The following is a 24900-nucleotide window of genomic DNA, read 5'->3' on the forward strand; positions in this document are numbered from 1 at the left end:
CAGTAAGTATATTTGAATGGTGAGAGTCCAAATGATTTTGTTTTTCTTGTGTTTGCCAACTTTATTATCTATTAAAAATATACATCTGAGGAATGCAAATTTCCTAAGGAAAAAATACAAGCTATATTATAAAACATTTAGAAACCACAATCACACACACAATAAACCCAACAAACTCCCCACACCCACAGGCACACTAGCATAACCCAGTACCTGTTATCATTTTGACATATCTCTTGTGCATCTGTTATTTACATCATTTATAGCCATCTTTTTTAAATTAAAAATTTCAGCTTTATTTAGATAGAACTGACAAACAAGATTGTAATATGTTTAATGTGTATTATATGATAACTGAATATAGGTGCACAGAGTCATCCTAAAATACTTAACGGTATTATGAAAGTAGGACTGGCCATGTGCTGTCTTCATCAGAAACTGGCAAACAGCACTGAATGGGTGTCAGAGTTAAGCACAAAGCAGGGAAACATGAGTTATATTGGAAAATGCAGTCTCCTCACTTAAAACACTCTGTGAGTTATTACTGGTTCCCATTAGGTGGCATCATTGTCTAGAAAATGGACGGGAAGGTGGTGAGTTCACAGAAAAAAAAGGAAGGTAGACTTTTCCTTATCAGACAGGCAATATGCAGCCTCTGGAGATGATTAGCCAAACTTGTTCTCTTGGGTTCCCCTAGTGGTTCAATGGTAAAGAGTCCATCTGCCAATGTAGGAGACAGGGTTCGATCCCTGACCCAGGAAGATTCCACGTGTCCCTAGCACCACAATCAACTGAGCCTGCTTTCTGCAGCCCATGCTCCACAGCAAAAGAAGCCACTGCAGCAAGAAGCCTCCACTTGCTGCAACTAGAGAAAGCCCGCGTTGCAGTGAAAACCCAGCACAGCCAGAAATAAATAACATACAAAATTATTTTTTAAAAGATCACTCCTTCAGGGCTGACTCAGAGAAAGCTCTCCTTGGAGGCTATCATCCCAAGAAAAGTTTCCCACTGATTTCTCTCCTTTGCTGTCCTCCAGGCACATGATATTCGCAGCATGAAGCCAGGTTAAGTGTAGGGATGTGGAGAACCAGCGGACAGTTACTGCTGTACAATACAGAGAGCACACACAAGCCAGGACACAGGTGTTCCCTGGGCAAGGAAACCAGCCAAGTCTAGCTTTCCCCAAAGCAGAGTATCTCAGACTTACCTTGTGCCCGAATCCTTCCGTCCCATCACACAAACCCAACACTTTCCCAACTCAGATGTTCCTTGTCTATTCCGTTTCTAGGGTTGTTGTTCAGTCACTCAGTCGTGTCCGACTCTTTGCAACCTAGTGAACTATAGCCCACCAGGCTCCTCTGTCCATGGGATTTCCCAGGCAAGAATACTGGAGTGGGTTGCCATTTACTTCTCCAGGGCATCTTCTCAACCCAGGGATCAACCCTGTGTCTCTTGCACTGGCAGACTGATTCTTTACTGCTGAGCCACCAGGGAAGCCCCTTTCTAGGGTTGGTCCAAGCCAAGGTTCTGGAAACTCCTGATCCCCAGGAAGCATGTATCCTCCCTTCTACTGTTCATGACTTTCTTCTAAGCTCTAAGTAAAGCCAATGCTCTACCACAGACGAACCAGCCACCTTTTCAAAAGCTGTTTCTCTCAGTAACTGCTTTGCATTCAGGCGTGTTCAGTTGCTCAGTCGTATCTGACTTTTTGTGACCCTATGGACTTTAGCCCACCTTTGTCCATGTCATTTTCCAAGGAAGAATACTGGAGTGGGTTGCCATTTCCTCCTCCAGGGGATCTTCCCGATCCAGGGATCGAACCCACATCTCCTGCATCTCCCACATTGCGAGCAGATTCTTTACCACTGAACTGCTGGGGAAGCCAGTGGTTTGAGGCCTTTACAAAGCCTCCTGCGTCCTAGGCTTCGTTCACTATCCCCTTTTCTTCCTGATCTGAATTTCAGAGATCAGAAAGATAAGGCTTTTCAGGTCAGGCAAAGGGGAGCCTGAATTGTGGTATCCATGTGGTATCCATGCTCTGCAAAGCAGACATAGGCCAGTCAACAGGCTGCCCAGCAGAGATCCTCAGAGTTGCACTGGGTCATGAACTGTAACTGATTTTATATATTTAAAAAATATGCTCTACCCACAATCAATTATCTGTTAACTGCTTGAGGGAATTTTCTCTTAAAATTGCTCTCAAGAGACTATGCTTAAATGCAAAACTTCAGGGGAAAAGGAAGTTGGTTTGTTCCTAAAGTACCAGTCCAGGATTTTCCTGGTGGTCCAGTAGCTAGGATTTCCAGCTTCCACTGCAGGGGGCATGGGTTAGATCCCTGGTCAGGGAACTAGGATCCCACAAGCCACACAGCACAGCCAAAAAAAACCCCCCCAAAAGTACCAGTATACTCATAGTGGTGGATTAACATATAATAGAAGCAATGGCAAATAGGAACCAATGAAAATTGAGGGGGAAAATTCTAATTCTAAGTAAACATACCCACCACTCTCTAACAAATACTACTTAAAAGGAAAAATATAAGTTCTTTGCTAATTCTGTCATTGTATCCTATTAAAGAAAGGAAATTTGCATGTATGTCTTCTATACAGAATTTTCCTGGCAATTCACACATTGATTTATTGGGTAATTGTCTGTGAAGACTGTCTACACAGCAGGCACTGAGTTGCGTAGCCAAAGGGCTGGAGGCCAACAGCAGAAATGGAAAGAACCTGGGTCTTGATGGCATGGCTTGCTTGTTGAACTAACTGGCCTGGCAGAAAACATGACTCACAACAAGTATTCATGCTGTATCTACGACGTGCCAGTCACTGTCCTAGGTCTTGTGAATGCATTAGAGAATTTGTCTATCTAGACAATAATCCAAAAAAATAAGTACCTAAAATACTAGATAGTGATAAATTTTTCTAAGGAGAAAAATCAAGTCAGGGATGGCAGATAAGATGCAAGAAGGGGGACTTCCCTGGTGATCCAGTGACTAAGACTCTATGCTCCCAATGCAGGGGACAATGTGTTCAATCCCTGATCAAGGAACTAGATCCCACATGCCATAATTAAAGATCTTGCATGCAACAATGAAGACTGAAGATCCTGTGTGCTGCAACTAAGACCTGGAACAGCCAAAATAAGTATTAAAAAAATAAGAGGCAAGGCAGATGTAGGTTATAGGTTACACAGGCCAACCAGGGAAAGCCTCAATGAGAAAATGTCTTCTGGTTGATTTTTATTTGACTGCACAGGATCTCAGCTGTGGCACGTGGGATCTTTGACTGCGGCATGTGTGATCTAGTTATCTGACCAAGGATCAAACTCAGGCCCCCTGCACTAGGAGAGCAGAGTCTTAGCCACAGGACCAGCAGGGAAGTCCTCAGAAAATGACTCTTGAGTGAATATATGAGGGCAGCAGAAATGAGATGTGTGGGCAGGAGAGGGAAGGGCGTTTGGGCGGAAGGCACCCAGAGTGTAGTGGCTCCCAGGTGGACGGGAAGACAGGTGTGTTTGAGCAACTCCACGGAAGACAGTGGACTGGGGGACAGGGAAGAAAACAAGGGGATGAAGGTCTGTCTTAATGTACTAACACATACATTTAGAACTTCTCAAGTAGGTGGCAAGTAGTGCGCTGCAGGCTGGGAAAGAGGTGAGCATAAATACAGGATCTCTGGACAGCAGCAGCAGAGAGAAAATGCTTTGGGGAATTAGAATGTGCTTCAGATCCTTCTTGGAAACAGTGGCACATTTCTGAGGACTTTGCAAATTGGACTGGGCACAAAATTCTTGGGTTAAAAAACTTTCCTTATCAAAACTTATCTATGGCTTGCTGGCAATAAGGCAGCAAAAGAGAACCCTGCGTTTACCTTTATTTTTCTTCCTTCGATACTGGCTTTTCCTCCTGCTGCCTAGATGAAAGTGAAAGTGTTAATTGCTCAGTCATGTCTGACTTTATGTGACCCCATGAACTATCTCCTCCAGTCTCTGCTCATGGAATTCTCCAGGCAACAATACTAGAGTGGGTTACCATTTTCTTCCCCAGGGGATCTTCCCAACCCAGGGATTGAACTCGGCTCTCCTGCACTGCAGGCAGATTCTTTACCATCTGAGCCACCAAGGAAGCCCTGCATAGATGTGTATAAGGGGAAAAAAATCAAACCCTTACAATTCTGATTCTTGCCAGGATGTGTCTAAGTTCATATAAATTTTCATTTACGTTGTAGAATTCAGGTGAGCACTTTTAAGCTAGACACTCGAGTTTTTATTTATTTATTTTTAGGCTGTGCTGTGCAGCATCTTAGTTCCCCAACCAGGAATCGAACCCATCCCCTTGCAATGGAATTGGGGAGTCTTAACCACTGGACTGCCAGGGAAGTCCCTACTCTTTCCTTTGAAAGCCCAGCTTTGCTTTCTTCTCTTCTTGCCTGCTGTTTTAGCTGGCTGTGGTCTCCTCTTAAGGAACACTATTTGTAGGCTGTTTTTCAGTTGTCTCCTCGATCTTTTTCTTTTGTGTCATCACTGCACAGACTTGACACAGTGTCCAGTTTGCTCTACACTAAGAGTAATGAACTGGGAAATATGAGTTGTTTAGTTGCTAACTCATATCTGACTCTGTGACCCCATGGACTATAACCTGCCAGGCTCCTCTGTCCATGGGATTTCCCAGACAAGCTTACTGCAGTGGTTTGTCCTCTTCTTCTCTAGGGGATCTTCCCGACCCAGGGACTGAACCCACATCTCCTGAAGTGGTAGGTGGATTCTTTACTACCAAGACACCAGGGAAGCCTGGGAGATACGAATAAGGCTTCCCCCAAGCTAAATTTCAGCGGCAGAAACTAATAAAGGAATGATGGCGGTAGATAATTACCAAGGCATGCCATGAATTGTGGGTGCAAATTTAATAGGAAACAGGGCATTTATGCAGCTTCCAAGCTGCATACAGCTTCTGCCTACAGAGCGACTTATTAAGTACAAAAGGAAAGAATAACCTCAAAGAGAAAACACATGTCAAACATCATCTTAATTAAATGATCCAAGCCAACATCACTGACATTGGGACAAATGGATATCACAGACCTGCCTCCCAATGTGAGGCACTGAGAGGGACACCTGAATGAGGTCGTGTTCTTGCTAAAACACACAACCAGAATCTACCCACAAGGAAATCACACGATACACCCAGATGGAGGGATGTTCCATCAAATAGATAGTCTGTACTACGTCAAGGCTGTATATTGTCACCCTGCTTATTTAACTTAAATGCAGAGTACATCATGAGAAATGCTGGGCTGGAAGAAGCACAAGCTGGAATCAAGATTGCCAGAAGAAATATCAATAACCTCAGATATGTAGATGACACCACCATTATGGCAAAAAGTGAACAGGAACAGAAGAGCCTCTTGATGAAAGTGAAAGAGGAGAGTGAAAAAGTTGGCTTAAAACCCAACATTCAAACAAACGAAGATCATGACATCTGCTCCCATCACGACATCTGCTCCCATCACTTCATGGCAAATAGATCGGGAAACAGTGGAAAACAGTGACAGACTTTATTTTCTTGGGCTCTAAAATCACTGCAGATGGTGACTGAATCCGTGAAATTAAAAGATGCTTGTTCCTTGGAAGAAAAGCTATGACCAACTTAGACAACATATTAAAAAGCAGAGACATTACTTTGCCAACAAAAGTCTGTCTAGACAAAGCGATGGTTTTTCAAGTAGTCATGTATGTATGTGAGAGCTGGACTATAAAGAAAGCTGAGCACCGAAGAATTGATGGTTTTGAACTGTGGTGTTGGAGAAGACTCTGGAGAGTCCCTTGGACAGCAGGGAGATCCAACCAGTCAATCCTAAAGGAAATCAGTCCTGAATATTCATGGGAAGGACTGATGCTGAAGCTGAAACTCCAATACTTTGGCCACCTGATGCGAAGAACTGACTTATTGGAAAAGACTCTGATGCTGGGAAAGGTTGAAGGCAGGAAGAGAAGGGGATGACAGAGGATGAGATGGTTGGATGGCATCACCAACTCAATGGATATGAGTTTGAGCAAGCTCTGGGAGTTGGTGATGGACAGGGAAGCCTGGCATGCTGCCATCCATAGGGTGGCAAAGTCCACTCAGTCGTGACTGAACTGAACTGAGAGGTGGTGGTGGTGGTGGTGGTAATAGTAGCAAGTTAGCAGTTATTGAGGCTTATTCTGTGCAAGGCACAATTTTAAACTCATTACAATGCATGGGCTCATTTTCACATAGCTCTGAGGTCAAATGCTCTTCTAATACCTATTTTATAGATGAGGAAACCAAAGCAAAGAGAGATGAGGTAATTTCCTGAAGCTTCACAAGTAGGAAGAGGCAGAGCTGGGATTCAAACCCACTTTATGACACAAACTTCAACACACATCATTCTCCCTGGGCATTTCAGGTTTGGCTCCTATTCACACACACGTGTATCTCAGATAACAGAATGAGAAGCTCTGGCTTGAAAATGGAAAACGGTGGTCTCCTTCCATTTTCTAGAATATTAAGTAAGGTTTTCTCCCATGTTTTCTTTAAGTTTTTAAGGCCTGTTTTTCTGTATGAGAGTACAGAGTGTGATAATATACAACTTCCTAGAAAAGTATCTATTTTTCCATCTACAGTGTAATGTATCTGCTATTCATGGTTTTCCACTCTCAGACATAACATGAGCCCCTGCTCCACCAGCTGTGCTGAGATGTCTCTCAGTGACTGCAGGTTTGTCTGGCGTGGATGCTATGGGTAGAGAACCTTATGGAGAGTTTAGGGATTTCATGTATTTTTATGTCACTTACACTGAGATAATAAGTGAGGATGAATAGTTGATTTATTTGAGGAAAAGGGTCTAAAAAAATGGAATCACAGAGAGGGCAAAAAAAATTTGGTAATGTATATTAATACAGCTAGAGTCTTTCTAATACTCATGAATGGATGAGAGAGTTGGACCATAAAGAAGACTGAGTGCCGAAGAACTGACATTTTCAAACTGTGGTTGGAGAAGACTCTTCAGAATCCCCTGGACTGCAAGGAGATCCAACCAGACAAACCTAAAGGAAATCAATCCTGAATATTCACTGGAAGGACTGATGCTGAAGCTGAAGTTTCTATACTTTGGCCACCTGATGCAAAGAGCCGACTCACTGGAAAAGACCCTGATATTGGAAAAGACTGAAGGCAAGAGGAGAAGGGAGTAACAGTGAATGAGATGGTTGGATGGCATCACCGATTTCAATGGACATGAATTTGAGCAAACTCAGGGAGATAGTGATGGACTGAGAAGCCTGGTGCACTGCAGTTCATGGGGTCACAGAGTTGGACACGACGTAGTGACTGAACAACAACAATTCATACAATCTCCTGGGGCCAAAAGGAGAAGGCAATGGCACCCCACTCCAGTACTCTTGCCTGGAAAATCCCATGGATGGAGGAGCCTGGTAGGCTGCAGTCCATGGGGTCGCTAAGAGTCAGACACAACTGAGCGACTTCACTTTCAAGCATTGGAGAAGGAAATGGCAACCCACTCCAGTGTTCTTGCCTGGAGAATCCCAGGGACAGGGGAGGCTGGTGGGCTGCCGTCTATGGGGTTGCAGAGAGTCAGACATGACTGAAGTGATTTAGCAGCAGCAGCAGCAGGTGGGGCCAACAAAAGAACTATAGGAAGCAGAGGATTGAGAAAAGGTGGGCAAATGAGTGCTGGTAGGTATTAGATGGCAAACAGCTCAGGAATGGAGGTGGAAGGTCTAGCTCTTGTGTGAAGTTGGGTGGTGAATATTAGAAGGGAAATATAGGAGGAAGAGGAGGGCTGGTGGCAGGCTTTTTGTTTTATTTTTCAGAGCTGGGTCAGTCTGTGCAGTAGGTGGGATGGCAAACTCAAAGAGTCTATGTGCTTGTTTTAAAAATAATTCACCTCCTCTGAATGCAGATGGAGATTTTTGAAGATATACAGACAGGATGTGAAGAATGCTGGATGGGTGGGGGGCATGAGCAAGGATTTGAAACAGTGAAAGAGGGCTTCCCTGGTGGCTCAGTGCTAAAGAATCCACCAGCCAGTGCAGGAGACTTGAGTTCAATTCCAGGTCCGGGAAGATTCCACATGCCTTGGAGCAACTAAGTCTCTGTGCCACAACTCCGGAGCCTGCGCTCTAGAGCTCAGAAGCTGCAACTACTGAAGCCCGAATGCTCCGACAGCCTGTGCTCTGCAGCGAGAGAGCCTGAACACCACTGCTCAAGAGTCGCCCCTGCTCCTTGCAACTGGAGAAAAGCCCATGCAGCAGTGAAGCCCCAGCACCGAAAAACAAATAAATTGAAAAAAAAATTAAAAAAAAAAAAAAAGAAATCAAGACAGATGGCTGGGCTGGGAGGGGACAAGCCAGTTTTGTGGTGGTGATGGGGGTCGTTGGGATGCCCAGTCCTCGACTGGCCACTAGTGGGCACTTGCACTTCGTACTTGGCCATCAGCAGTTAGTTGTCTTGGCATCTAGAGGGTCACAGGCAACTGCCAGGCCTGTCCCACCTCCCCGTGGGGCGTGTTCTTTAGGCTGCTCAGGTCTTGGTGACGGGCCATGGGACCTCTCAGGGCAGCCTCTTCTGGATCGCTGTGCCAGTCACCTGAGAACTACACAGTCTGTAAACGACCCAGGGCTCAGACCCTGGAAGTTGGTCTCACGATTACTGGAAATCATACAAGCTCACCGTGCCGGGACTTATCTCTCTAGGGATACCTTCCTTCTCCTCAACTAGATTCTAAATTCTTTTTTAAGCTTCTTAAAAAAAGTACTAGTTTTTACCGATGCACACTTGGTAGGTGTGGTGTGTGCTCAGTTGCTCCGTCACGCCTGATTCTTTGAAACCCATGGGCTGTAGCCTGCCAGATGCCTCTGCCCATGGGGTTTCCTAGGCAAGAACACTGGCGTGGGTTGCTATTCCCTCCTCCAGGGGATCTTCCGGACCCAGGGGTCGAACACACATCTCCTGTATCTCCTGCACTGGATTCTAAGCTTTTAATGAAAGAAGACTACCAGGAGATCTTAAAATACGAGGAGATGAAATATGAATGAGATGAAATTCTACATCTGGGATTTGCTTGCAAACAACCCAGCGTGGTGGAAAGGGGAGCGTGAGTGAGGAAAACCATTGAAATTGTACCGAATTAAGTTTTAGAAGCATCCTATGTTCCCAGGTCTCCCTTCTACCTGTGTGCTCTGTGTTTCTGAGACTCACTGCAGTGGAACAACACTAGTCAGCTTATGGGGCATGTGGGTTGCTCCAAGCTTCTAAGAAAGCCCAGGAAAGAGGGATACAGGGTCCTAGCTGGGAGCACCTCCTATCCCATCAATTTCAGTCTGTTGCAAGCCCTGAGGTGAGGAGACAGATCCCATTGCACCTCCTCCCAGGACCCTCCAGACCCTCCTTTGTGACCCTGTTGCCTCGGACATTGGTAGAAAGACGTTGGTTGCCCCTGGGGATTTTTGTTTGCATATATTTTAATTAATTCTTTCCTATAACATCCCGTACAGAACAGCCTCTTCAACTGTTGCTGTGCAGCTCCAAAGAGGAAATGAGGGCTGTGAACCGAGCTCTAGCGGGAGAGAGAGAACGGGACTGCCAAGGTGGAGGGGCAGCAGAGGAGGACCAATACAAGCCAGGGGCAGGGCTGGCATTTCTGATCACATGACATCCTGGGTGGTGTGTGCGTGTGCCGAGGTGGTAGTGGTAGGGACATGCAAAGCCAACACTCTAATTGCTGCACTCCTGACCGTCTGGCTCACACACCTGGGGCAACGCTGCTAGACCTTCGGGAAGGTGGAGGCAGTGATATGGGACAAGGTCAGTGAGAATATCCCTTCTGCGCTTTAAGAAGAAACAGACTTACCAAGTGTGCTGGGGACGGTGACCTGGCGTCCTTGACTGTGGTGCTGGCGGGGACATCGAGGAGTGGCCATTTCATCTGCAGGTACTACACAGGGGACAGAAAGCAATGTGGCTGGTGAGAGGGGGCCGCGCCAGAGCTCCAAGTGAGTTGGGGCCAGGGGCTGGGGGACAGACACCAAGCTTCATTCGACCTGCATGCTCCTTACTGGGTCAGTGTCCAGAGATCGGAACAGAGCAGAGCATGCATCAACACCACTACCACCACCAGCCCCTCCATCATTTTGGGGTAAACGCAGGACAGCACAACTAACCAAAGTATAATATTCAAAGACCCTACTGCTGAGAGTCATTAGGTGTGAGACAAGCAAGACTCATCAAGGGACCCAGGGCTCCAAGATGGTGATCCTGCCTGTTCAGTTCCATCCCTCACAGCATCACACACAACACTCCCCAGGAAACAGCCTCTCCAGAGCAATCTGGGGAATGAAGGAATACAAACCATCTGCCTGACACCTCCAGGGTCATGGGGAATATCTGTCCTTATTCAAGGATGTGGATCTTTACTTCACTGTAGTGTTTCTTGATCTTGAAAAGATTTTCCAGTATCCTGCCCTCCCATGCATCACTGCAAAAAACGCCAACCAAACCGTCCCTAACATACACACACACACACTTACTCACTCACTCACACATACACTTTAAATGAAAAGTGATCTCCTCAACGTCAGCCTACCAGTCTTGGGCAAGAGCCTGGGAGAGAGTGGGTAGAGAGGCAGTGAGGGGCTCTGGAGTCGGGTGTTCATGGGCTCAGGTTCTCACTCTGCTGATTATGCTGTGTAACCCTGGATAAGTGCCTTGACAACTCTCAACCTCAGTTTCTTCATCCATAGAGCAAGGCGATTATCACTAACTTGACAGGTTGTTGGAAGGATTAGGGACAATGTCAAGTCTTGAACACAGTCCTGTACCCATGGATGGCGTTTGATAAATGGCAGCTATTATTTTCATAAGCAAACCATTAATCTTTGCCGGGAGCAAAACACACATGCTGGCTTAGTGTCAACACTGATACAGTGCTTCTGGGCAGCAGACCAGCCATGTAGGCTCTTCGCAGAATTCTTGAGGTTACTTTGAAAATTTGAGCTCTCATGGGAAGTGACGGCTCCAGGAAGTGTTTCCCCATGGAGACAGAAAGAAGTCTTTGAATTACCCCCTTGCTTCAGTTTTGGGACTGGGGAATAAAATCATGATTTGGGCTTGAGCTCTGCAAACAGGTCAGGAAAGGAGGATGGGCAGTACCCCTTTGCTCTCCATCAACCACAAAAATATGACTGAGAGGGCAGGAGCTGGACTTGCCACAAGGTGTCCACAGGCAGGAATCACAACCCAAGGACACATTAGCCAAGGCCCAGGGAGTGGACAGAGCAGCTGGGGTGGGCCAAGTGGGCCCGGCCGAGGGAGGTGGAAATGAATGGGGACCTCGTGAATAAGGACAGGTCCACTCTGAGCCCTCTGGTACCCTGCCTCTCCCCCAGCTGAGTGTCATCTTTGTCCCTACCTTCTGCCTATCTTATCTGCTTCCTTCCTTTACACCCCCACTCATTTAGTTCCCTTCTCAGAGCCTACATTTCCTGGGTGAACTAACTGCGATTTAAATGCGTTTGGCAAGTCGACAGCACTGGACAAATGTATCATTAGTAAAAACTCATTTCCTCAGTGAATAACAACATTTGTGCCACCCTGACAGTTTTCACAGTAGACTTACATATGTAAAACAGTTTAATTTCCATGACAACTCTGCTATGACATGCTGGGGTGGCTGTCCTAATCTGCAAGACCAGCTAATGGAAGTAAATTCAGGGTAGATGACTTGCCCACATTGTGAAGAGCTGGAGCTGAGGTCTCTTGACTTCAAATCCCACACTCCTCACCACTACATGATTCATAAAGCTTTTCTTAGCATCATCTTCTGGAACATTCTACTGCCCCCCACAGCCTTTTCTTGGCTCTGATGGTTTTTTTTTTTTTTTTTCTCTCTCTCCTTTTATGTCTCAAACAGGGCTGGCCACCCAGAAGCTGAATGAATACATACGTGGCAATGTATTACTGGAGGGACTCTTGAGGTGGCCGGAGCTTGCATGTGAGTACTAATTATCACACTTGTTTCTCTACAACCACAAACACCGGGTAAAGTGTTCCAAATATACCCCCCACCATGTGAAACACCAGTGTTCCTAAAATCCATAAACTCTTCCAGCATCTGATTCCCTATCTACCTACAGTCACAAGGGTCAACACTGAACACTCTTCACTCTTGTTGCTTTCCAGGGATGTTCTTAGACACGCATGTTGGGGTGGTCCAGAGGAATTGATCTGAATCCCGATTTGGGACAGTGCTGGAGTTTGGGCTCTTTAAGAATACTATCTGCTGACCTTATGGGCCGGTAGACATAGCAAGCTTGTAGGATTCTTGCAGTTTCTGAACAGTGGCACCACTGACATTTGGGGCTACAGAATTCTTTGTAGTGGGGGCTGTCTTGTTCATTTGAAGATGTTTAGCAGCATCCCTGGCTTCTACCTACTGAATACCAGTAGCACTCACTCTTCTGCCTGGTTATAATAACCGAAAATGTCTCCAAACTTTGCCAAATTTCCAGCCTTCACCAAATATCTCTGGGAGGGGCAAAACTTGTCCATCTATATATGTGTGTATTCTTTTTCACTATAGGTTATTGTAAGATATTGAATACAATTCCCTGTGCTATCCCTCTGTCTATTTTGTACATGGCAGTCTGTATCGGCTACTCCCAAATTCCTAATTTAGCCCTCTCCCACCCCCTTTCCCCTTTGGTGACCATAAGTTTATTTTCTATGTCTGTGAGTCTGTTTAGTTTTGTACGTAAGTTCATTTGTATCATATTTTAGATTTCCATATAAGTGATATCATATAGTATTTGTCTTTGTCTGAGTTACTTCACTTTCTATGATAATATCTAAGGTCCATCTCTATTGCTGCAAATAGCATTGTTTTATTATTTTTTATGGCTGAGTAGTATTTCATCATGGGCTTCTTAAGTGGTAAAGAATCTGCCTGCCAAGAAGGAAGAGCAGGTTTGACCCTGAGTTGGAAAGATCCCCCGGAGAAGGAAATGGCAACACACTCCAGCATTCTTGCCTAGAAAATCCCATGGACAGAGGAGCCTGGTTGGCTATAGTCCATGGGGCCGAAAAGAGTGAGACATGACTTAGCAACTAAACAACAATACTCCATAGTGTATATGTAGCACATCCTCTTTATCCATTTATCTGTCAACGGATGTTAAGGTTGCTCTTGTGTCTTGGATACTGTAAACAGTGCTGCTGTGAACGTGGGGGTGCATGTATCTTTTCAAATTACAGTTTTCGCCAGAAATATGCCTCCGAGTGGGATTGCTGGATCATAAGGTAACTCCATTTTTAGTTTTTCCAGAGTGGCTGCTCCAACTTACATTCCCACTAACACTGTAGGAGGGATCTCTTTCCTGCACGCAGGATCCACTCTCACTCACTAATTATAACTGAAACCTGGAAGCTTGGAGGGTGGCTAAAGATCTTTAGCCTGGTCCACTGCTGAAGTCTGGCTCCTTACAGCTCAGTCAGGCAGCCATGGAGAGGGGGTTCCGGGAACAGTATGCATCTTCCCAGGACCCTTCCAGCTCCAGCCGATCATGGAGGTTGAGGGTGTATCACATGGGTGTGTCTGTGTTCAGAAACAGTTCATTCCAAAAGGTAGGGAAATGGAGGGCTGTCATCTCCCTCTTTCTACTCTTTGCCTGTTTTTTTTTTTTTTTTAAGATTTTGAAACCAGTGGTGGGAGTAAGGAGTGGGGAGAGACCTGTAAGAGCTGGAGCCCCTGCAGCTTGGTGTCATGGAATATCTCTGCATCATAATTCCAAGGAAAGGAGCATTCTAAAGGGACGGCTGAGCTTCGCAGCACCACAGGTTGGGACAGAAGGAGCCAGCAACACCCCCTTGTAAGCCTTCCCGACTGCATCCCCAGACCTTTGGAGGTGGCTGTGCACTCCTAAATTCCTAAGTCAGGCTCAGCCCGATGTTCAGCGGAAATAAATCTCTCTTGGCTGTAATTCTCATGTGCGAGCAGCCAGCCCCACGGGGCTCATCACTCATTGGTGGAGAACATGTTCTTGGGGATTAAGAGATGTGTGGCTGAGCCTAGATGCTCTGCATAGTGATGGCATGTGGGCAAATGAAAACTGCTGGTTTCTCCAAGCCCAGCCTAGGCTCAGTCCAACTGGCCACAGCTGGCTCCTAACTTCAGATACAGTGTATCATGGTTGGACTTCAGCACCTCCCTACTAGCGGATGCTCACTGGGATGGAACACAAGGGGCCTGTGGGGCCTCAATGCACCACCGATGGCCAGGCAACAGCAAGAGCCACCACTTATGGGATAAGCACTCTCTTTTGAGTCTCAAAAAAAAAAAAAAAAAAAAAAAAAACCAGAAAGAATGGTGAGGACCCAAATGGTGAGGACTGCTAACCCTCAATTTACAAATGCTACTTAACATGCTGCTGTGCGCGGTGGCTCCCTCAGGCCGGGTAGGCAGCTTCCCAATTTTACTGAATCTGGGAAACTCTTTTCTGGGTGTGAGGGTTCCATGGAACACACTTGAAGTTGTTAAAGTGTTTTTTTTAAAAAATTTTATTTTCTTTTGGCCAGGCCGTGCAGCATGTAGGATCTTAGTTCCCCAGCTAGGGATCGAACTGGTGGCCCGGGCATTGGAAATGTGGAGTCTTAGCCACTGGACTACCAGGAAAGTTTCCTGTCTCTACTTTTTTATAGTTGATTTACAATGTTGCATCAGTTTCAGGTGTTTAGCACAGTGATTCAGTTATACACACACACACACACACACATATATATATATACATGTATATAGGAAGACCTGCTATTGTGGTATTGTGGTTCAGTTAAGTAGAGTGAGGCTGTGGTTTAGAACGTGTCTTTACGTTAAGGAAGGATGATTCTATTCCTATTTTCAAATCTCTTTCACTGGGACAGTTGTTGACTTCTCATAGGATCTACCGAAAAGGTGGGTTCTCTTACTTGACTCAGACTGGAGATTATACCTAGAAACAGACTTCCTTACATTGAAGCACCCTCGCATTCTCCAGGTAAATCCTATTTGATCACAGTGGCTTGTTTGTACTTGTATGTATTGTGTAATGCTATACATGAATATTTTCAGATTTTTACTTCTATACTCTTAAGTGAGACTGAACAGTTTTCTTTCCTTCCTTCCTTTCTTCCTTCCTTGCTGACATCTTTATCAAATGTTGCTATCAGCACTGCCTGCCTGTGGGGTTGGTGGCATCTGACTCTTTGCACCCCATGGGCTGTAGCCCGCCTGGTTCCTCTGTCCATGGAATTCTCCAGGCAAGAATACTGGAGTGGGTTACCATGCCCTTCTCCAGGGGACCTTCCTGACCAGGGATCGAACCTGCATCTCTTACCTCATTGGCAGGCAGGTTCTTTACCACTAGTGTCAGCTGGGAAGCCCCGCTATCAGTGTTACTTTGGCCTTATTATTTATAGGGGGTGCTCCTGCTCTTTTTCTGAATGTTCTGGGATCCTTTCAGTATCTCGGTCCCCTCCCCAGGCCCCTCCATGGGGATAACCCTTGGCCAGGTGGGCAGGGGCTTCCTTGGTGGCTCAGACAGTAAAGAACCCACCTGCAATGTGGGAGACCTGAGTTCTAACCCTGGGTTGGGAAGATTCCCTGGAGGACGGCATGTCAACCCACTCCAATATTCTTTCCTAGGAAATCCTAGGGACAGAGGAGCCTGGCGGGCTACAGTCCATGAGGTCGCAAAGAGTCAGTCACATCTGAGCGACTAAGCACAGCACCGGTGGGCAGTTTCCGCTCAGGTCCAGCCTGGGGAAGGGTCCCTGTATAGGGTCTCTCACTGGAGAACCGGAGCCCTCCTGCTGGAGGGAGGTGGGGCGCTGGGCCCGCAGAACCGTGTTGCGCCTGGAGACCGTGCAGCAGATTAATTGCAGCTGTGCCCTGGAATTTCCCCAGCACACAAATCTTCATGATGCAAAACAGCTGGGAGGAAATCCCAGCATGCCCTGTCCAGAGGCAGAACTGCCAATGAGCGCTGGAGATTAACCCTCTGCCTCCCAGAAGGTAGGGACAGCCCCTTCCCCACCAGGCCCCCTAGTTCCAAACTTGCTGTGATGGAGACAGGACACTCAGGACTCTTGGCAACACCCACATTCTCCCCATCTAAGTGTTCTCACAGAAAACCCTGTAAGCAGGTCCAGGCAAGAGAGGAAGCACAGCCTCATGGTACAGACGCAACATCGGTGTTCCCAGTCAGAGGCTCCTTACAGCCGGAAGCCAGAAGGCAAGTCAGCTCCACTCCACCGAATCCCTCCTCTTCTCCTTGGGGGGAGGGACAGACTTGGCACAGAAGGAAAGGGCCCCTGTGTCTACCTTTCCTGTCTCATGGTTTTCATGTGTTGGAGCAGAAGCTCATCCGCTTAGGTGACCAGTCTTTCCTGCCTCTCTGGTCCCTCATGGTGAATGAAGATTCTGGGACACTAGAATTGGGCCCCGTTTAATACAGAAAAGACCTTCCCAAGCCTCCCTCCCAGATCATATGGTGGGCCAGCCATCCAGGAACACAGGCCAGAGACCCAACCCTGAAGGCAGATGGCCATCCACCCCACAGTGACAAGGACACCATGAGAAACATTCTCCGATTCCTTTTAAAGGTGATTTTTAACACTAAGAATTGTATTATAGGGATTTCCCTGGTGGTCCAGTGGCTAAGATACCACACTTCCAAAGCAGGATGCCTGGGTTTGATCTTTGGTCAGGGAACTAGATCCCACACACTGCAACTAAGAGTATGCATGCTGTAACAAAAAAAATACAAGCTGGATTTAGAGAAGGCAGAGGAATCAGAGATCAAATTGTCAATACCCGCTGGATCATAGAAAAAGCAAGAGAATGCCATAAAAACATCTACTTCTGCTTCAGTGACTATGCTAAAGCCTTTGACTGTATGGAAGACAACAGACTGGAAAAATTCTTCAAGAGATGCGAAAACCAGACCACCTTACCTGCCTTCTGAGAAAACTGTATGCAGGTCAAGAAGCAACAGTTAGAACAAGACATGGAACAATGGACTGGTTCCAAACTAGCAAAGGAGTATGTCCAGGCTATATATTGTCACCCTGCTTGTTTAATTTACATGAGGAGTACATCATGCGAAATGCTGGGCTGGATGAAGCACAAGCTGGAATCAAGATTGCCTGGAGAAATATCAATAACCTCAGATATGCAGATGACACCACCCTAATGCCAGAAAGCGAAGAAGAACTAAAGAGCCTCTTGATGAAGGTGAATGAGAAGAGTGAGAAAGCTGGCTTAAAACCCAACATTCAAAAACAAAGATCATGGCATCCAGTCCCATCATTTCATGGCAAACAGATGGGGGAAAAAATGGAAACAGTGACAGATTTTATTTTGTTAGGCTCCAAAATCACTGTGGATGGTGACTGCAACCAAAAGACGTTTGCTCCTTGGAAGAAAAGCTATGACAAACCTAGACAGTGTATTAAAAAGCAGAGACATCACTTTGCCAACAAAGGTCCATATATCAAAGCTATGGTTTTTCCAGTAATCATGTATGGATGTGAGAGTCGGGCCATAAAGAAGGCTGAGTGCAGAAGAATAGATGATTTCGAACTGTGGCACTGCAGAAGACTTTTGAGAGTCCCTTAGAGAGCAATGAGATCAAACCAGTTACTGTTAAAGGAACTCAACCCTGAATATTCATTGGAAGGACTGATGCTAAAGCTGAAGCTCCAGTACTCTGGCCACCTTATGCGAAGAGCTGATTCATTGGAAAAGACCCTGATGCTGGGAAAGATTGAGGGCAGGAGAAGTGGGTGACAGAGGATGAGATGGTTGAGTGGCATCTTTGACTCAATGGACATGAGTTTGAGCACACTCCAGGAGATAGTGAACGACACGGAAGCCTGGTGTGCTGCAATTCATAGGGTCGCAAAGAGTCAAACATGACAGAGTGACTGAACAACAACAAAACTAAAAAAAAAAAAGATCCTACACGCCACAATGGAAGATGAAAGATCCTGAGTACTGCAACTAAGACCTGGCACAGCTGAATTTAAAAAAAAAAGTCACTGAAAAAGATAAAATGAAAGTAGTAGAAAAACTGGCTTCCCCAGTGGCTCATTGGTAAGGAACATGCCTACAATGCAGGAGAGACCGGAGACCCAGGTTTGATTGTTGGATTGGAAGATCCCCTGGAGGAGGAAATGGCAACCCACTCCAGTATTCTTGCCTGGAAAGTCCCATGGAAAACGAGCCTACTCCATGGGGTTGCAAAGAGTCAGACACAATTGAGCGACTGAGCATGCATTAGAAGAACTGGATCCCAAACTTGATGGATTAGACATAGTTCCAGGAGCAAAGTATAAAAAAAGGTTTACACTCTTATTCCTTATTTCCTTTATCTATAGATGAGTAGTTTCTGCATCTGCTTAATTTTCTGAATAGCACTAAACCCCCAATACAATCACCTTTTTTGGTTTTGCTCAAGTGTAGATGGCTGTGTTTCTTCTTGAAGTTTTGTTGATAGGTGAGTTGTTACAAATAAATCCAATTAATAAATCTATAAAGCCCTATGATAAGTGACTTTTCAATTTAATATGACAGACCCAATTTTCCTTGGAAAAGTTATTTAGAACCACATTTGGCTAGTGTTTTAAGCCAGGGAAGGGAATTTTGTCTCTCCAGCACCTGTCACAGCAACTTTTTGGAGCCCCTCTGTGCACTGGCAGCAGAGGGGCTCCAAGAACATTCCATGACTATAGAGTAAACTCAAAAATAAGAGTGGACTGGCTGGGTTTCAGTTTCCCCATAAGTACCCATTTCCTGCCCTTTCCCCCAATAATTCCCCTTCTTTCCTGGATGGCCTCAACCTATTTTCTTCCCCTCCCAATTCAGAGAATCTGGCCGTTTTGCCTACCAGATTTTTTCCCCCTTTTTTGACCATACCTTGTAGCATGTGTGATCTTAGTTCCCCAACCAGGGATGAAACCAGTGCCCCCTACATTGCAAGCACAGATTCTTAACCACTGGACCACCAGGGAATGCCCAAGTGACAAATTTTATTTTCTTGGGCTGAAAAATCATTGCGGACAGCGACTGCAGCCATGAAATAAAGAGAAGCTTGCTTCTTGGAAGAAAAGCTTTGACAACCCTAGACAGTGTATTAAAAAGCAGAGACATCACTTTGCCAACAAAGGTTCATATAGTCAAAGCTATATTTTTTCCAGTAGTCATGTACAGATATGAGAGTTGGACCATAAAGAAGGCTGAGCACCAAAGAATTGATGCTTTCGAACAGTGGTGCTAGAGAAGACTTTTGAGAGTCCCTTGGACAGCAAGGAGATCAAACCAGTCAGTATTAAAGGAAATCAATCCTGAATATTCATTGGAAGGACTGATGCTAAAGCTCCAATACTCTGGCTACTTGATGCGAAGAGCCAACTTACTGGGAAAGACCCTGATGCTGGGAAAGAGTGAGGGCAGGAGGAGAAGGGGGTGACAGAGGATGAGATGGTTAGATAGTATCGCTGACTCAGTGGACGCTGAGCAAACTCCAGGTGATAGTGGAGGACAGAGGAGCCTGGCGTGTTGCAGTCGATGGGGTTGCAAAGAGACGGACAGGACCAAGCAACTGAACACCACCAGAGCTGAAGAAAGTTGTTTTAAAAAATATCTCTCAATATGGGGAGAGAGGTGGGAGGGGTGTTCAGGATTGGGAACTCATGTACACCCGTGGCGGATTCATGTCAATGTATGGCAAAACCAATACAGTATTGTAAAGTAAAAAAAAAAAAAAAAATCTCTACCAGAGGCCAATTTCTAGTGGTGAAAGGACAGAGCACAAAAGGGGAGAGAGCAGGGTTCCAGGCTTTCTCTAACCTCTCTGAACTAGGTCATCTCACCTTTTAAAATGAGACTGTTTCACTTCATCAGCCTGAGGTTTGGGACCCGAACCAGATGGCATTCTATGGAAGAGAAATCAAATACTTGTCTAAAGCACAGGGCGTGCCCGTGAGTGGAGCCTGAGTTGAGGGGCTCAGTGGATGCAGAACTCGGGGAATCTGACCCCCACTTCCAATCTGTGTTCCTGAGGATGTTTCTTGACCTTGAATAACCTCTGCTTTCTTGCCAGTAAAATGGGAATAAAGGGTTTTTTATTTACAGGAATGGTCACCCAGGAGAGGACCAAGGTCGGGCACATGACACGCTCTCGGGATGAGCCTCTTACTCGCACTTTTCCCAGGGGCAGGGAAGAGCTAATTAATAGGGTTCAGCCCCTCACTCATCTCCGGGTGCTCCGTGGGGAGACGTCCTGTACGGGTAAACATTTAACAACTGGCTGTCTAAAGTGAAAACAGAAAGATGAAGCCTGCTTTGCAGCACTTGCTGGATTCATAGTGAAAATCTTCCCACTATGGCAGACTGTGAGCTCCCATGGTGAGTCGCCGACGGCAGTGTGGGGAAGAGATGCTTATTACTGGCTGGGGCAACACCAGAGCCTGCGGGCAAGAGAAGCTGAGGGAGTGTCAGGTCTGCCCCAACTGGCTGGGGCTGCTGGCTGTGTCCACAGCTGGTGGGAGGCTGCCACGTGTGGTTCTCAGCTGAAGTGGTCTTGAGGGAGAGCAGGACACTCAACCAGGCACGTCTTCCTGACTGCAGTGTCCTCCTTCTGGAGGGAGCAGGGGAACTCTGTCCCCAGAGCTGTGGGGGCTCCCACTCTGTGCTAAAGGGGCCTCTGGGACGGAGACCTGGGCTTTCCAGAAAAATCAGAGTTAAACTGCTTTTGGGTCCTCATTTCCAAGTCTGGAGTTATGTGCCTCCTATGTCCTATGTACCCACTTGCAGTGGCTTTGACCTTGGGTCTGCTGGGCCCAGGAGCTTCCCTGGTGGCTCAGCGGTAAAGAATCCGCCTGCAACGCAGGAGCCGCAGGAGATGTGGGTTCAGCCCTGGGTTGGGAAGATTCCCTGGAGGAGAGCGTGACTACCCACTCCAGTATTCTTGCTTGGGGAATCCCATGGACAGAGGAGCCTGCCAGGCTGCAGTCCATGGGGTTGCAAAGAGCCTGACAGCTGAAGCGACTTAGCATGCAAGCATGCTGCTGCGCCCAGGCAGTTTCTGTGCTCACTGCCTGACAATGGATACATCATAGAGAAAAAAGCTTCTTCACAGGGACTGGTGTTGAAGACCTGGCCAACTGTTCCCTGGGCAGACCCCTGCCTGACCCCTTCTGGCTCTGGTCTTGTTGTGGCCACTCTGGTATATACTGACAGCGCACCCCTGCCTCCAGGTACAATCATCTGCCACGGCCCTGCTGTGGCCTCGGCCCGTGCACCACAATCATGCGCACCCGGGGCTGATCACACATCCGCACACCCAGCGCTGCCTCATTCTCTTAACGGCCCATGCTGTCCACAGCATGAAGGTAACACAACCTTTTAACCAGCTGCACAGTCATAGACATACAGGCGCTTCCCAGTCTTTTGCTACCATGAATATCCTCATCACATTGCTCATGTCTGAGTATAGTTGTAGGGCCTATTTCCAGTTGTGAGGGAACTGCTAGGTCAAAGGTATGCACCTTTGGCTTTTTTAAAAAATATTTATTTTATTTGGCTACTCCGTATCTTAGTTGCAGCACATAGGATCTCTTAATTGTGGCATGTGAGATCTAGTTCCTGGACCAGGGATTGAAACCCGGTCCCCTGAACTGGAAGCACAGAGTCTTAGCCACTGGACCAGCAGGGAAGTCCCTGGACCCCTGGCTTTTGGAGAGTATTACCAAAGACCTCCCTGTCTACACCCTTACCAGCAATGCACAAGGGAGCTCATCTCCCCAAGCCCCTGCCCACGTAGTGTTATTCAATGTAATGATCTTTGCCAGGTGGAGAGGTAAAAAACACGAGCTCACCATAGTTTCCATTTGCATTTTTCTTATAAGTGAGGCTGGGAATTGTCATCTGGACAAGTACTGATTTGAAGGACAGAAAAAACGTGTGCAGCCAAAAAGGGCTTTACAGTCTATGGGAGTGGGGCAGGGGCAGAGAAAGGGTGAGAGTGCGAAATGAGCAGGTATAGAGGCAGGTGGAACCCACTCCAGTGTTCTTGCCTGGAGAATCCCAGGGACGGGGGAGCCTGGTGGGCTGCCGTCTATGGGGTCGCACAGAGTCGGACACGACTGAAGTGACTTAGCAGCAGCAGAGGCAGGCGGGAGGAGGCCTAGGAGAGGGGTCTCTGGGGTTCCTTGTAATTCCAGAGACCTGTGCAGTCTTTGTTGTATTAGACTTTCACTAGGGAGGGAGGAGGGCAGGTCTGATGGGAGCTGAGGGCGTGGTCTACGGGGTGTGGACATGTGCAAAGGCAGAGGGCAGCCGAGAAAGCCACTGCCACTTCCACTTCCCACCCATCTCGTTACTACCAGGCCCCTGATGACCTGAGAAAGAAAGGCAACTGGCTTTTTATCTGCCAAATCCTATGGACATCTCTGGGGAAACATATTTCCTGCCCATAAGCCCGCTCCCATTTTGGCTCCTGTGGTTCCAGGCTCTGTGTGCCCCCTGGTTGGTCTACACTTATTGACCTACATAAATGTCTTGGGCAAACTGTTCAGTGAGAAAAGCCAGCTGTGGGACCCAGGAGAGTCACCAAAATGTTCTCAATGGGTTTTAGCATTTCGGGCAATTTTACTTTCTTCTTTGTGCTTTTCTTACTCATTTGACATTTCCACAAAGCTTGGCAGGTGTGGTCCATGGGGTTGCAAAGAGTCAGACATGACTGAGTGACTAAGCACACACAGCATGCAGCATATAGTATACTACTGAAATAGTAAGCAAAGCTATGAATATAATAGCAACTCTAGATTATTTCCATCCCCCCAAACTGCACCTTCAGCTTCCCCAACTAGAAAACTCCAAATCTACCTCCTTAACGCCTTCAGCCACCTCCCCTATCTCCCACTGGCCACCAAGTTCCATGGATCCTGAGCATCTTTCTAGATGCTAGGGTTCAGGTCCTCCCTATTTCATAGCGAGGCCACTGCAGGATCTGCATCTGGTCTCCTGGCTCCTGTTCAGTGTTTGCTCGACTATCCAGGAGGTGGGCCTTCTCAGGTGGCCAGTGGTAAAGAACCCGGCTGCTGATGCAGGAGACCCAGGTTCGATTCCTGGGTCGGGAAGATCCACTGGAGGAAGAAATGGCAACCCTCTCCAACATTCTTGCCAGAATAATTGCATGGACAGAGAAAGGGGTGAGGTGTGGGCTGTAGGTCATTTGGCCCCAGACTGACAAAAATGTCTGGTGTCCACATCAAAGAACATGTTGTTGGATGGAGATTAAGGGGTCCCAGTCCTCTTCCACAGTGTCACCAATGCTTCTGTCTCTCTACCCATCTCTTCCAGCTCACCCTCATTGGCCCTCCAGAAATATCTTTCTAAAACATTTTCAGTGCCCATAAATGCGTGCTTAATTGTGTCCAACTCTGTGAACCCACAGGCTGTAGCCCACCACGCTTCTATATCCATGGGATTTCCCAGGCAAGAATACTGGAATGGGTTGCCATTCCCTTCTCCAGGCAGATTCTTTACTGTCTGAGCCACCAGGGAAACCTTCTAAAACATAAAACTATGCTATTTAAAACTAGCAGGTGGCTTCTCATTCTTACAGAACTGCCTACTTGTACTTATAAAACTGACCAACAGGCAGCAAAAGCTCTGTGCAAAACACTCCATAAATGTTTAATGGTTACCTCCTCTATCAGGTGGTGGTTTATGTGCATGATATGTCACAGGGGAGATTTTTTTTTAAGGCGTATAAACAACTGGAATATAAGTAAGCAGATGACAGGTTCAGAGAAGAGGACTGCAGTGGGCAGAATTCTCATGGAAACACTGAAGACTTCACACAGGAGACGGCATCTGAGCTGGGGCATGCAGGCAGAATACACTTCTGCAGTCACTTACTTGTGAAAGCACTTTAGTTAATTCATTTGATCTTGCTGATCCTTGGATATGGATAAAGCAGATACTATCATTCTCATTTTAAAGATGGACAGGGACATTCCTGGCGATCCAGTGGTTAAGACCCTGAGCTCTCAATGCAGAGGGTGAGAGTTCAATCCCTCGTTGGGGAACTAAGATCCTCATGCCATGTGGTACTGCCAATTTTTTTTTCCACTTTATTTTTTAATTGGAGGATAATTACTTTATAGAATTTTGCTGTTTTCTGTCAAACATCAACAAGAATCAGCCTAGGTACACCCATGTGCCCTCCCTCCTGAGCCTCCCCTCCCTCCAGCCCCTCCCTCCCTATCCCACCCCTCTAGATTTTCCACAGAGCTCCTGTTTGAGTTCCCTGAGTCATATAGCAAATTCCCATTGGCTGGCTATTTTACATATGGTATTGTAAATTTCCATGTTACTCTCTCCATACACCTCACCCTTTCCCTCCTCCCTCCCACTGTGTCCATAGGTCTGTTCTCTCCATTGCTGCCCTAAAAATGAATTCAACAGTGCCATCTTTCTAAATTCTATATATATGCATCAGTATACGGTATTTACATTTCTCTTTCTGACTTACTTCACTCTGTATAAAAGGTTCTAGACTCAAATGTATTCCTTTTCATGGCTGAGTAGTATTCCATTACACACACACACACACACACACACACACACACACACACACACACACACACACACACCACAGCTTCTTTATCCATTCATCTGTCGATGGACATCTAGGTTACTTCCATGTTGTAAATAGTGCTACAATGAACACTGGGATACATGTGTCTTTTTCAATTTTGGTTTCCTCAGGGTATATGCCTAGGAGTGGGATTGCTGGGTCATATGGTGGTTTTATTCCTA

At 46.5% G+C, this 24900-nt stretch overlaps 1 protein-coding gene across 1 annotated transcript in view; it reads right to left on the reverse strand.

Annotated features, from left to right (window-relative positions):
• Positions 1-24900, reverse strand: part of TCF7L1 (transcription factor 7 like 1) — a 191422-nt gene that overhangs the window by 12216 nt on the left and 154306 nt on the right. Inside the window, exon 4 of the mRNA XM_052649258.1 lies at positions 9895-9978. Coding sequence (XP_052505218.1) covers positions 9895-9978 — 84 coding nt within the window. The remainder of the gene's footprint in view (positions 1-9894; positions 9979-24900) is intronic.

Source organism: Budorcas taxicolor, chromosome 11 (assembly GCF_023091745.1).
Source record: "Budorcas taxicolor isolate Tak-1 chromosome 11, Takin1.1, whole genome shotgun sequence".
Taxonomy (NCBI): Eukaryota; Metazoa; Chordata; class Mammalia; order Artiodactyla; family Bovidae; genus Budorcas; species Budorcas taxicolor.